At 35.3% G+C, this 13,994-nt stretch overlaps 1 protein-coding gene across 1 annotated transcript in view; it reads right to left on the bottom strand.

The window, feature by feature from the left end:
- Metap2 (methionyl aminopeptidase 2) overlaps window positions 1–13,994 on the bottom strand; it is a 30,339-nt gene that overhangs the window by 2,926 nt on the left and 13,419 nt on the right. The window contains exons 5-10 of the mRNA XM_020185199.2: window positions 11,354–11,515; window positions 10,269–10,450; window positions 9,393–9,487; window positions 5,328–5,424; window positions 1,201–1,304; window positions 118–233 (exon numbers count right to left, since the gene is read on the bottom strand). Of these exons, the coding sequence (XP_020040788.2) occupies window positions 118–233; window positions 1,201–1,304; window positions 5,328–5,424; window positions 9,393–9,487; window positions 10,269–10,450; window positions 11,354–11,515 (756 nt within the window). The remainder of the gene's footprint in view (window positions 1–117; window positions 234–1,200; window positions 1,305–5,327; window positions 5,425–9,392; window positions 9,488–10,268; window positions 10,451–11,353; window positions 11,516–13,994) is intronic.

The following is a 13,994-nucleotide window of genomic DNA, read 5'->3' as shown; positions in this document are numbered from 1 at the left end:
TTATTATTAGGCTAGAAAACTGTGTGTTTATGAACATAACACCTTGTATGTTTTTCACACTTATAATAATGCTGTTACCTTGGAAGATACTCATAAGTCATAAAAGTAGTCTCTTACCTTATTGGCACATGTCCAACATCAAAATTTTTCATGTAATGTGAACACTCCATATCATCATGAACGACACCTTTTCCTGTACTACCAAAAGTTTCAATGGCATACACTTCTCCTTCCTTCAAAAATATGTAAGGATGAAGGTAAGAGAACAATTCAATTGCAATAACCATCTCTAGACATCCCAATTGATGTAGTCCTTATTCAATCTCTCCTTAACTTACCTCCTTTACACTTTTTTGGTCTTTCTGCATCCCTTATCAGAATGTAGGCTTTACATATGGGCAGAAAACTATGTTCACTTGCTATACCCCCCGTGCCTACTAAAGAGACATTAAATGTTCAATAAACAATACTTTGACAGTCCCAACATCTACCGTTGACTCAGCTCAAGTCTGACCATGCACATCTGCATGCACATAGCCCAATTTCTGCCAGGATGAGTATGAAAGGTAAGCTAGTTTTGTTTAACATATAGTACGCCCTTGGTATTCATGAGTATATGGTTCCAAGGAGACCATCACTGAGGAAGAACCAGGAATGCTTAGGATGCAGAGTTCAGAACTACACTGCAGATGCTTAACTCACTTTTCCCATAACTTCTGCTAAAGACATGCTGCTTTCCAACACACCTAAAATTTCCACTTTGACATTTAAATTAACTACATTAATGTTTACCTGTCTTTTGGGGCACCATCTGCTTTTTTGGGAGGTGTATTTTCACAAAATTAAGGGTAAGGAAAAAATAGATAATACAATTTAAACATAGCTGACAAAAACACAGGACTAAGAGCTTCTCTACATGGACCTGTGGAATGTGTGTGCTAATTTAAATTTTTTGATTTTGAAATTTATTTCTTGACCATGCAATAAATCCTCAAATAATGTGGGCCCACTAAACTATATACTTAACTGTCATGACCTTTACTTTGGGAAAAAACACAAATGCTGTCTACAGGAGTGTTGGGCTGCGGTGTGGCTCAGTGATAAAGCACTTGCCTAGTGTGTGTAAAGTCCTGGGTTCAATCCCCAGCACAGGAAAACACACACATACACAAATATGTAAAGTGTCGATGACTCACATACCTCCATTCTTGTTGCCTCCCCTCCTTTCACAATGGGCACTGTTTTCCCAGCATGTATTCTGTATGGCCCAATTGAATGTCCATTTAGATTACGGATTGGTTTCACTATCATAATAGATAAGGGAAATAAATATTATTCAAGGACAAACAGATTCTTGACCATCTGGTAAATATTTAAAGCATTTATTCAAAAATAAGACATGGCTCTCAGACTAAGGTAATTAAATATAAACTGTAGCCTAGTGGATGGAGAAAAGTAGTTTGTTGTAGTGTTATTGATTAAATACTAAAAGGCAGTTAAAGGTTAATGGAAGAAAAAGAATAAAGTATAGGATGAGAACACAATGAGAATCATCTAAAGAGTTACTGTGTGTTATTATTAAAAAATGTCATCTATACAAATGATTGGAAAATTGAAAATATGTTTTTATGGTAATAGAATAAAAGGTAATATGAAAGTGAGGACACTTGTCAAAGTGAGTTTTATCAAACTTTACATTTTATCATTACATAAACATTTCAAGCAAAGAAAGAAAATCTAAACAATCTCAAATTAATGATAGAATAGACAAATTGTGGGAAAGTTACACACTGGAACATTATTCAACAATAAAAACAAAGGGTGAGGGAGACATTTAACAACTGGAATGTTATAAGGAAATGAGCAAAATAAGGCACAACTAAATACACACTATAAAATTCCAAACTTATTACACAGAAAAGACATAAAGAGAAGGAAATGCAAATACTTCAATACTCAAGATAGTTGTTCACTACAGGAAGACTGCTGCAATTAGAAAAGTGTGTATGTGCTGTAGATTTCAATACGTCTCTAAAATTTATTTGTTTGAAACTTGATCCATAATGCAGTGATATTAAGAAGTGGAATATAAAGGGAATTTTTGGGTTGGGGGGGGCACTGGCTTTATTAATGGATTAATGCCATTATTCTAGCAGTGGGTTCTTCATAAAAGGATGAGTTTGATCCTCCTTTGGACCCTTGGTCCCTCCTTCCCTCTCTGTCCTTACAAGAAGCCACAAAACACAGCAAAAAGGCTTTCACCAGATGTCTTTGTAACTGTGAGAAATAAATTTCTGTCCTTTATAAAATTACCCAGTCTCTGTTCTGGCTGCACAAACAACAATGGGATTGAGAGGCTTCTGGAATACAGGTAATACTTTTTCTGTGTTCACTGTACTACATAAATTTTAAAAAAGGTTTAGAAAATATAGTCCTATAGTTGTAGAACCCTCAATATGAAACTACCTTTCTTCTAGAGCAGAATTAGGTAGCTAGATTTTTTTTAAAAACCTGAAACAATAAAATAATGACAAGCAAATAAATCTAAGGAGACAGAGAAAAATGACTATCAATTAGCTTTTCAAAAAAACAGTCTCTCCTTATATAAATAATAAACTAACTTTAATATATGGGTAGCATTACTCCAAAACCTGGCAAAATAACCCCACAAGCCAATCAAAAACACTTTTATTGCAAAGATTTTTGGCTAGACCATCCTAGTATATAACTAATTTAAACCCACTGCTTTTCATATGAAAATTACATGATAAACAGGATAAAGCCATATCCATTTTTAATCATACCTAGTGTAAAAGAGGTAGACTAATTCTGGGACCAACAGATGCAAAAGTAACTTTTAATTCTGTACTTCCTGATCAAGGGACCCAGTTCAGCTACACAGCTTTTAGAAGAGCTCCTTAAAGTTTAGTCCAATGTCCCTTTCTCCATCTTCCTAGTATCATTATTTTTAGCTTAGTGAAAAAGATAAGAAGGCAGATATTAAGGGTTGCAACACTATAGGCTAGAACTGTTATGTGGTAAATAAAAGGACATTGATACATTAGCTGATACTAGAATTTCCAAGAATTTCAACAAATTCTCAAAGAACTCTTTCTACAAGTAATCTTCAAGCAGACTGCTGTGATGTTCAAATTGACTACCATATTTGCAAAGAACAGAATAGACTATAGCAATGAACCTAGAAATAAAAGATCCATCTTGTAGCCTCACAAATTCCTCAAAATAACCTGGCATTTAATTTACTCTCTTAATCTCAGTCTCCTCCAGGATTAGAATATGCTTATGGGAGGCTCATGTCACGAAGTCTGATGTTTTAACAGAAGCAACCAATCCTAAAACTGTTCCTAAGCTTTTAAAAGAACTGGACAAACAGTATTTTGCAAAGGAAAGCAACCTAGGAAAAGTGATTTCATCCTTTCTTAGGAACTAAACTAATTTAAACCCACTGCTTTTCATGTGAAAATTGTAAGAAATTTCACATGACAATAAATAAAAGCCCAAAACAGAATATGTAAATCACAGGAGATAATCTAGGGCTGTGACTTTCATCTCCACATATGCTTTCAGTTGAGCTGGGGAAAGACTGAGAACATAAGAGAAAGGTATAATAAGGTGTTATCTCAAAGAAGTTAGGAGGATTAATGGTGAATAAGAGAATCCTTTTTTCTTCAAAGAGCAGTAATAAAATGACAAGGACAGATGAGAGATGGGGTTTCCTTTTTGCAATATGGCAAAAATTAGGGGATGTTAGCTCTATCTGTCTACTTTTCTCGAGTAACTTCCTGACCAGGAAAAAAAATGAGAAGAATTTGACTATGCATTTTATCTGTGGCACAGATCCCAGAGCTGGAGACAGAAAGGAGAGAAATGACAAAAAAAATTAAATACTTAGTAAATTCTGAGCAAATTCTTAGTAAATTTACTGAGTAAATTCTTAGTAAATTACTTTTATTTAATTTACATTTCTCAATAACAATGACATCATCAATCCTATTGCAGTCAAAGTTGGACCTGCAGGACCCAAAGTGTGCTTTCTTCATTTATATTACCTCCTACCCAAGTGTGAGCAGCCTTAGACTATTCTGGATTACACTGATGTTCACAGGAATAGAGATCTACTAGAAAAGATTATCTGAAAATCAAAGCAGTAAGAAAGTTGAAGATATAATGAAAGAGAAGGGTTAACAATGATATGGGGGTAGGCAGAAGAAAGGAAATGCAATTTGGCACATTGGGGAAATGTTTTAAATTTTTGTGGTGCTGGAGATAGAACCCAGAACCTCATGCATCCTAAGCAGGCGCTCTACCACCGAGTTATACTCCCTGGCCCCAAACAAGTACCTTGATATAAAAAAGAAAATAAAGAGCTGGAGAGAAAAAGACTAGGAGATGCCTATGATTTTAAGACTGGTGATGCATTTCAGTATTGGAACATGGGACAGAACTGCTATGGAGGTGAGAGTCACTGAGTTGGTCAGTGAATGGTAATGCTGATCTGTTAACTGCATTGCCCATGTAGATTTTGAATCTACCCAGGATGCCAATAGAAGTTAGCATGGCGCCAGGTGTCAAATTAGAAAAGTGAATGAACTTCTGAAAAGTGAGAAACAAGATGAGGTACAGTCAGGTCTCAGAGGAAGGACCACATCTGTACTTGGTAGAGGCACAATGGTCTATAACTGGCAACAGAAAATGCAAAGAAGGCTAAATGATGTGACTTTACTAACTAATGGGCAAGGCAGTAAGATCAGACTCCATTCAAAGGTCTATAGAAAAAAAAAAACAAACCAAGATTTAGTTAAAGGAAATGTAGGAAATACTCTGTAAAAAAGTTATTAGAACAGGGTTACAAAAAATAATAAGAATAGATCAGAAAGGAGGACTGCAGCTGGAGAATAGTCAGGTAGACTTGCAAGTTGGAGGAGGATTGGACCAATGGAGATGAATATGGAACACCACAAAGTATGGGTCACTCTGTACACTACCTAAGATGGCAGTGGGAAAAGACTAGGAGGGAAAGAACTTGAAAACTGAAGGAGCACACAGGAATTAACTGGCATCCAAATTCTGAATATGACTTAAAAGATATACTGGCTTTTCTCTGAGCCTCAATTTGACTAATAACAGAAAATTTCAAATTTTGGCTACCTTATAATTTCCCAAATGCTTTCTTACTAGCTATCAGAGTAGCTCAGGAATAGTTCTTAGGTATCTACCACAGTACTACTTCCATGAACTATGCAGGTGACCCAAAGACAGCAATAAGCAGTAATCTGCAAAATTAATTTCAAAATAAGATACTTTACCTTGATATGTCTTTCCATCTATTTCCACTTCATAGGATTCCATAACTTCTTGGATGGCCTCACCAACATCACATAGACGAACATCAATTCCAGCACACTAAAAAAAATACATATATAATAATATATACAGTGCAAAGTCCAAAATGTTACCATGACTCAATTTAATATTTTAAATAATTTTATTAGCATATGATAGTTGCACAGGGGGATACACTATGATATTTACATGTGTGCTTACAACACATCTTAGTTGGATTTACCCCTCCATCATTCTCCCTCTCTCCCTCATCCCATCTAATTTCTTAATATTTTAAAATAAAGGACAACCAGAAAAATCACTATGTACATTACAAAGAATTATATGAAAGACTTTGGGGAGGATTCTAGAAAGATGGTAGAATAATAAGCACCAAGCACCAGGAAAAGACCCAATGTTGATTATAATAGGATTAACAGTAAGGTTTGTTTTGGAGAAATATCAGGAATCTGACAACTACAATGGCAGAATCTATCTGATATCCACTGAAAGCTTAAAACTTCCAGGGAAGCATCAGGTGATAAAGTTAATTTTAATCAACTTTAGCCATTAGCATAATAGCAGTGTCCCAACTGCAAAGCCCCATAACATTCCTGGAACAACCTGCTAGGGACTGGTGGATAAAGCAAAAGAAGGAAACTGTCCTCAATATTTGGGGTTCTATGCTCTCATCCCTAAAAGAGGTGGGTGACCACAGTTGTTGCACTTTCCTTCCGGGTTGCAAATGCCTGCCTCCTACCTCTCTGACTAAAGCAACCTCCAGGCATTTAAATAGCCAGTGCTCCCTCTTCTCTTCCTTCATTTGTCTTTTCCCCCTTTTAGCAGTCAAACATTAAAAATTGGGACAATCAAGAACTACATATTATGAGAAAAAGTTTTCAGGGAAAGGCACAGGCTCAGAAAACACCTAAGAACTAATGTTTACACAGGAGTTTTCTTAACAAAGAGCTTGAATGAACACAGAACAATAAAAAGTAAATCAAACAAAAAAATTAGTAAGCCCTGGGAAAGAGAAGAATCTAATTTCCAGCATTACCACATTAGATACCAATGAAGATAACTATCAACACCAAATACCAATAAAGTGAACAGTAAGACCTATGGGATACCATCAACTAGACCAATATATCACTGTGGGAGGCTCAGAGGGAGGCCAGAGAACAGGCAGATAGAATATCTGCAGAAGCAATGTCTGAAAATGTCCCCAAGTTTAAGAAAAGACACAAATACTTAAGAAGTTCAATGAACATCAAAGTAAGAAAAACGTGAAAAGATTTATACCAAGACATACTATAATCAAGTAATGAAACTAAAAATGAAGTAAGCAATCAATAATGAAACTAAAACTCGAAAATTCAAAATTGGGGAAATCAAGCAACACAAACTTTATTTTTTTAAAAAAATTTGAGACAGGGTCTCCCAATTTAGCCCAGGCTGGCCTTGAATAAGATTCTCCTGCCTTAGCCTTCCAAGTACTAGGACTACAAGCATGTACCACACTGCCTCCTTCAATATTATAATCTTTACTAACTAATGGATGGGTCAAAAAACAAAAACAAAATAAAAAAATAACCACCACCACAGGAGTAACTAGAAAATGAAAACACAAGCCAGGTGCAGTGGTACAGTGCCAACAGTTTCAACTACTATGGAGACTGAGGCAGAAGCAAGCTTGGGCCCAGAGTACATTGCCATCCTAGACAACATACTAACACACACACACGAAAAAACCAAAAAACAAAAACCAAAGCACACCAAAACTTACAGGATATAGTAAAAACAATCCTAACTGGGAAATTCATAGCTTTAATGCTTACGTTAAAAAACAAAAAGGAGCTGGGTATGGTGGCACACTGCTCTAATCCCAATACTCAGGAGCCTGAGACAGAAGCACTGAGGCCAACCTGAGCTACACAGTGAGACCCTGTAACAAAACAAGCAAACAAACAAAACAAAACAAAGCCAAAAAAGATCTCAAATCAGATTTATAACATAATGTTACAAATTAAGGAACTAAAAAAAACAAACTAAATCCATGGTTAGCAGAGAAACAAAATGATGACTGGAGCCGACATAAAGTAGGGAAAATGGAAAAATCAGTGAGACCAAGTTGGAAACTAATGAAATCAGAAATGAAAGTGGATTCAGGAGGCAGAGACAGAAGAACCAGAAGCTCAAGGCCAGCTTAGGCTGCACAGTGAGCTTGAAAGGTCTGGACTACCTAGCAGGACCAGCTTTTTCAAAAAAGAAGAAAGTAGAAACATTAATACTAATTCTACAGCAATTTTTAAAAAGGATTTTAAGAGACAGCTATGGACAACTTTAAAGTAACGAGCAAATAACCTAAATGGAAGAAACAAATTCCTAAATACAAAATGTACCAAGATTAAAATGTGAAGAAATAATCAAAACCTTCTGACATAAACTGGGCATGGTGGTGGCCCCATGCCTGTAAATCCCAGCGCTCAGGAAGTATAGGCAGGAGAACTGAGAATTCAAACCATAGTTACACAGCTAGAGCCTATTTCAAAAAACCAAAACCAGGGCTGGTGGAGTGGCTCAAGCAGTAAGAGCACCTGCCTAGCAAGTATGAGGCCATGAGTTCAAACCCCAGAGCCAATCAATCAATCAATCAATCAATAAATAAAAACAACCCTAACAACAAAACAGGACTAGTGGAACAGCTCAAGTGGTAGGGCACCTGCCTAGCAAGCACAAATCCCTGAATTGAAACTCCAGTGCCACCAAAAACCAAAATCTTCTGACAAAGAATTCACCAGTGTATTTTATCAACCAACGAGCTAATAATTGGGGATTTCCAAATGATTTTGACAAGGCTGCCAAGACCATCCAATGGAGAAAGGACAGCCTTTTAAAGAAATGGTGGTGGAAAAAACTCAATATCCACATGCAAAAGCATGACAAATGGACCTTTACCTAACACCATATCCAAAAATTAACTCAAAATGGATCAAATCTGTAACTGTAAAACTCTTAGAAGTTTGAGACATGACATCAAAGGCACAGGCAACAAAAGAAAAAATAAACTGTACTTCATGAAAACTAAAACATTTTGTGCATAAAAAAGCTATCAGCTAGTCATGGTGGCATGTGCCTGTGATCCCAACACTTGGCAGGCTGACTGGATCTATAGCCAAAGGCCAGCTGTCTAAGTAGGGCACCAATGGCTCACACCTATAATCCTAGCCAGACTGCAGTTTGAAGCCAGCCCTATGGCTAGAGACCCCATCTCCAAAAAAATAATCAGAGCAAAATAGATTGGAGATATGGCTCAAACAACAGAGTGCCTGGTTTGCAAGTGCAAGGCCCAATTTAAAAAAGCAAAAAGCAAAAAACTGCGGAAGCTGGGCTGGACTAGGGCTCAGCAGGAGGGCAGGATGGTAGAGCAGAGATGGTCTTGGGGGGCAATGAAAATACTCTCCGTATGTTATAGTGGTAGACACGTGTCACATATTTGTCAAAACCCACAGAACATACAAAACTAAGAGTGAATCCAAATGTCACTATGATGTGTAAATGTTAACTCTGACTTTAATGAAATATTTCTTGATGGGGATAGTTGACAGTGGAGGAGCTGTGCATGTATGGGGGCAAAGATTATATGGGAAATTTCTACACCTTCTAGTCAATTTTGGTGTTAATATAAAATGGCTTTAAAAAAACAGAGGACTGGAGGTATAGCTCAAGGGATAGAGTGCCTGCATTTCAAGTGTGAAGCCCTGAGTTCAAACCTAGTACCACCAAAAATAAAAAAATAAAATGTCTATTAAGAACAATATAAAAACAAAGATAGCCTATTTAACAGGCAAAAAATAAATCCAAACTCTTTAATAAGTATTAGTAAATTTAAGTCTTAAAAAGCCTGTGGGTATTGTATATTACCCTACCCACTTAAGACCACATAGGCAGCGAATTAAGTAATTCATCTTAACTACCCACAGTTCTTAAAACAGGATATAAAAGTGCTCAAGATATGCTTAATGAAATAGTGCTTATAGTTCACTTACCTTTATTCCAGTATTAGTGGCATCTTTTACAGCTTTTAATAATGTGTCATATTTGGGATTAAAAGTGACAGTAAACGCACAGTCAATAATCCTACCTGAAAGAAAAAGTTCATCTTTAAGTATACTTACAGTCAATTTATCTACTTTAAGCATGTATTCTATTAACCTTGCCAAAGGGAAACAGAATGATGGGCTCAAAGGAAGGTAGCATTTCAAGTCCCCAGGGATTATTCAAATTCAAAAAGGCAAAAAGACAGAATCTACAAAGATTCCAGAATGTAATGTTTAATTACAGGGTTAGTGCATGTTACTCCAAAATACCATCAATTCAGTACTCTCCCAGGCAGCTATGCAAACAGATAAACAGAAGCAAAATGAAAGCAAGAAAAGACTGAGGAAGTATGGAACAGCAGTGTAGGGGAGAGAAAATGTACAGGACCACAGGGACCTAACATAGTGCTACTTATCAAATTCAGTAAAACCTTAGATAAATATTTCATCTAAATTGGCTTTCTTGCCTGTTAAGTTAATTAAAAAGGTACTTAGGTACCTTCTATGTATATTTAATAAACTTAAAGGTTCTTGATAAATGTTTATTATTTGAATACATGACAAATAAAACAATAACGTGAATAAAAAAATTCAGGATTCTATTTTGTAATACCTCGAGAAAAAGATAATAAACCTCAATTACCCAATAATTTTCATCTTTAGTAGTATGCTTTAAAGTAAATCTAAAAATCTATCTTAACACAGTTCTACAGAAACATAAGGAGTTCAGTATTTATAACTCCATCCAACACACACAAAGCTGGAGGGTCCCTCACCTAGGGGTAGGGTGGAGTGGAAAGGTAGAAATTACTTCCATAAACTCACCACTTATATGTGTTCCAAAATCTATCTTACATATGTCATCATACTGTAATACTGTTGTGTCACCAGCATTGGGAGTATAATGGGCAGCACAATTATTGAGAGAACACCCAGTAGGAAAGGCCAAGCCTGCATTTAATCCGTTCTCTTTTATTAGCTTTCGTGAACAGTCTTCTAACTTTTCACTAAAACAAAAAGAAAAGCAAATCTGTTTACTTTTATATCCTTACCTTTATATACCCATTGAGTCCAGAAAGTTTACTAAAACCCTTAAATTACTTTCTTGGAGTGATCTGAGCACTTTCTGAGTATAAATAAACAGTTTTTCACCCAGAAGCTCCACCTATAATCCTAGCTACTCAGGAGGCTCATGGTTTGAGTTCAGCCAGGGAAATAGTTCATTAGGCCCTATCTTGAAAATACCCAACACATGGGCTAGAGGTATGGCTCAAGTGGTAGAGCACCTGCCTAGCAAGTGTGAAGCCCTGAGTGCAAACCCAAGCCCCACTCAAAAATAAGAAAAAAGAAAACACCTCATCTGTAAAGTCAAGAAAATTCCACTAAAAGTCTGGACACAATCCACTCTTAATTTCATTTACGAGGAAGTAAATAAGTCTCAACTTAGACTAATTTAAATGTTGGCTTTATTTGTATCATGTTGTACATTTTTTAAATTGTCTGCATCAGAGAATAAAGATGTCTTTTACTATTTCTCAAGATGAAAAGTGAAATTATTTTATTGATTTCTTCATTGCATTATAATTTTATGTTTTATATCTAGGCACTTTAAGAAGTTTTATTTCTGACTATGGATTGTTAAATAGCAAAATAACAGATTTCCAAACAGAAAATTACAATCAATAATGAGCGCATGTATACCTGAATATACATGTACACAAAAAAGGTGCAAATGTTTGTTCCTCTTATGGTTTCCCCACTGCAGTGGTACTGTAAGAACCTAGAAAATATTATAGACTCTTAAGATAGTTCTATTAGCAAAGGGGTAATGAAAGCTAAACATTATAATCAGAGTTAGTACTAAAATAAAAATTTTTTATCATGTTCTTACAAAAATGTATTCCTTTTACCAGATTTCTATCATTGTCATCCCAGGCTTGATCCAGCTCATAACGTATTTTCTAACTTGTCGATGTGCTTCCGCAGCTTCTCGGAAATCATTCCAAATCTCTTCACTAGCTTGATCTAATGCTTTCTTTTCTTCACTTGTAGTTCTCCAAGCAGCTGTTCGCCTTTAGAATAGGTATAGTAGAGTATGAGTTATTTAAATAAATAAATAAATAAACATAAAAAGATAAATAAATAAAGCATAAAAGATGAAGGGAATATATCAGGCAATATAAGATATTTTAGATAAAAGTATATTATCTATAAGTTTCTATATGGCAACAAAGCACACACTTGACATCAACACAAATCAAGCTAAACCTTTTTTAAGACTCTTAGTAGGCAAAAAACATCTCAAGTGTAATTTCATTCACAGTCAGGGGTCACTAACAGCGTGCCAACACAAAATGATCAGAAAAGTCAGAAGGAGTCCTAGAAACCAAGCAGGTAAGGGGGGAAAAAGTTACCCTTTTACTTTTACATAAGACTTCTAAAGAGTACAACAAAAACTAGCCAACTGGATAAGTACAACAGTCTTCAGTATCTGTGGGGGACTGGTTCCAGAACCTCTACCCCACCTCCACCTAGAAGACACCAAAATCCATGGATGCTTAAGTCCCTGATATAAAATGGTGCTGTATTTGCAGATAACCTATGTGGATATTCCTATATGCTTTAAATGATCTCTATATTACTTTGAATACATAAAACAATATAAATAGTTGCTATACTATATTGCTCAGGGAATAATGGTAAGAAAATGTACATGTTTAGTACAGATGTAATTTTTAAAAGTGCACTGCTTATATCAAAACATATCAAAATATTTTTGATCTACAGTTGGTTCGATCCACAGGTTCAGATACCAATGATCTGGAGGGCCAACTATATTACTCTAAAGACGTGACCTGGAAATCTGCATAAATTTTACATCAAAACACATATTATATGACCAAGATTTTTCTGATTGTATACAGGTAAGAAGTGATCTTCCTTTTAAAAATATGGCTCACATATTAAAACTACCAAGTGTTAACGGTTTTTATAAATAGTACCTGGTAATTTTTATATTTTATATTATATTTGTATTTTATATTTGGTACCTAAGAATGACAGCCACTAACTCCTTCTAAGCAGCACTGTTTAGGAATAAAACCCTCTTAAAAATACGATACAATTTCACACATTCTTAAAAATCACACTGAATATATAGTTCACAACTCAGTGATCACTAGAATACAAAAGTGACAACATCTAGTACCTCTAATTTCCTCCAAATGCTCAAAGGAGATGTCCTGTTTGACACAGAGGTACTGTACTTGAGCATCAGAGAGATTTCTTTTGGCTTGTTTCTGTTTGGAAATGTATTTTGGATTTATCTACTGAGGTTACGAGATAGCCATGTGAAAAAGATATTCACAAGGAATGGAATATTTAGATCTTCTCAAAACAACTTCCCACAAATTACTTCTTATGGGAGGGAAAAACATTAATGACACACTGGGGAAAACAGGAATGCCTTGACCAAGTAATAGAAATGAAGATCATCAACAAAGAGCAAACTAATACCAAATGCCTCCAAATATGACATCATGAAAAAGATCCCACACCTATTTGTATAGAATTCCAGCCAAAACTGCACAAACTACTCTCAAATGATTAAAAAAAAAATCATACATATACATATTCACCAATTTACCTTCTTTCACATTTGCCTTCTTTCTACCTTCCAAGGAGGAGAAGGAATGTTAATTGTATATGATTCATTATATGTGTTACTATCATTCTATTGAGAAAGAACGATAAAACAAAGTCAGACTGGGTGAAAAGACATATGGGAGTTCTTTGTACTATTTTCACAACTTTCCTCTCGATGTACAATTACTTCAAATAAAAACTCCCTGTATAGATATCCTTATCTCAACTAGCAAAAACCCTTGGTCCTTCCTATTACTGCATATACTATCTCTTCAACAAAATTAGAGTAAGGCAAAACAGTTTCTGCCTGGTAATGAGGGGGTACGGGGGGATAGAGGGGGGTGGGAGAAAGGGAGGGGTCGGGGGAAGGGGGGAGAAATGATCCAAACACTGTATGCACATATGAATAAAAGAAATAAAAATAAAATAAAATGAACTCAATCTGATGATAGCTACAAAGGTGAGTTCCTTGTGGTAATTTATCAATTTTCAGTAAGTTTATTTTAAAAAGCAACAAAGGCAAGACACAAACTATATTCAATGTTAAATATGTATGAATATTGATTCTAATCTAGTCAAGTTAAGATTGTTTCTATGAATGCAATAAACTTATTAAAAGAGCAAATATAACTATTCTTACACTTTTTTTATATTTCTACAGGACAGTACAAAACACTTTAGTGTTTAAGAATTACCTTGAAAGTTATTTTACCATATAATTAAAAATCTTCTTCCATTATGTAAGAACAGAAGTTATTCTACCTGTGTTTAATTTGCAACAGAAGCTAATGGTAAAGAAAGGTGTTTTTTAAGACATACGAAAATCTCAATGTTCCTCGTGTATAAAATATTATTTTAAGTGTTCTACAATATGCACATTGTTTAAAAACATTAATAATCTGTTAA

Source organism: Castor canadensis, chromosome 8 (genome assembly GCF_047511655.1).
Source record: "Castor canadensis chromosome 8, mCasCan1.hap1v2, whole genome shotgun sequence".
NCBI lineage: Eukaryota > Metazoa > Chordata > Mammalia > Rodentia > Castoridae > Castor > Castor canadensis.
The sequence above is the reverse complement of the archived record's forward strand: the minus strand, read 5'-3'. Positions and strand labels throughout refer to the sequence as shown.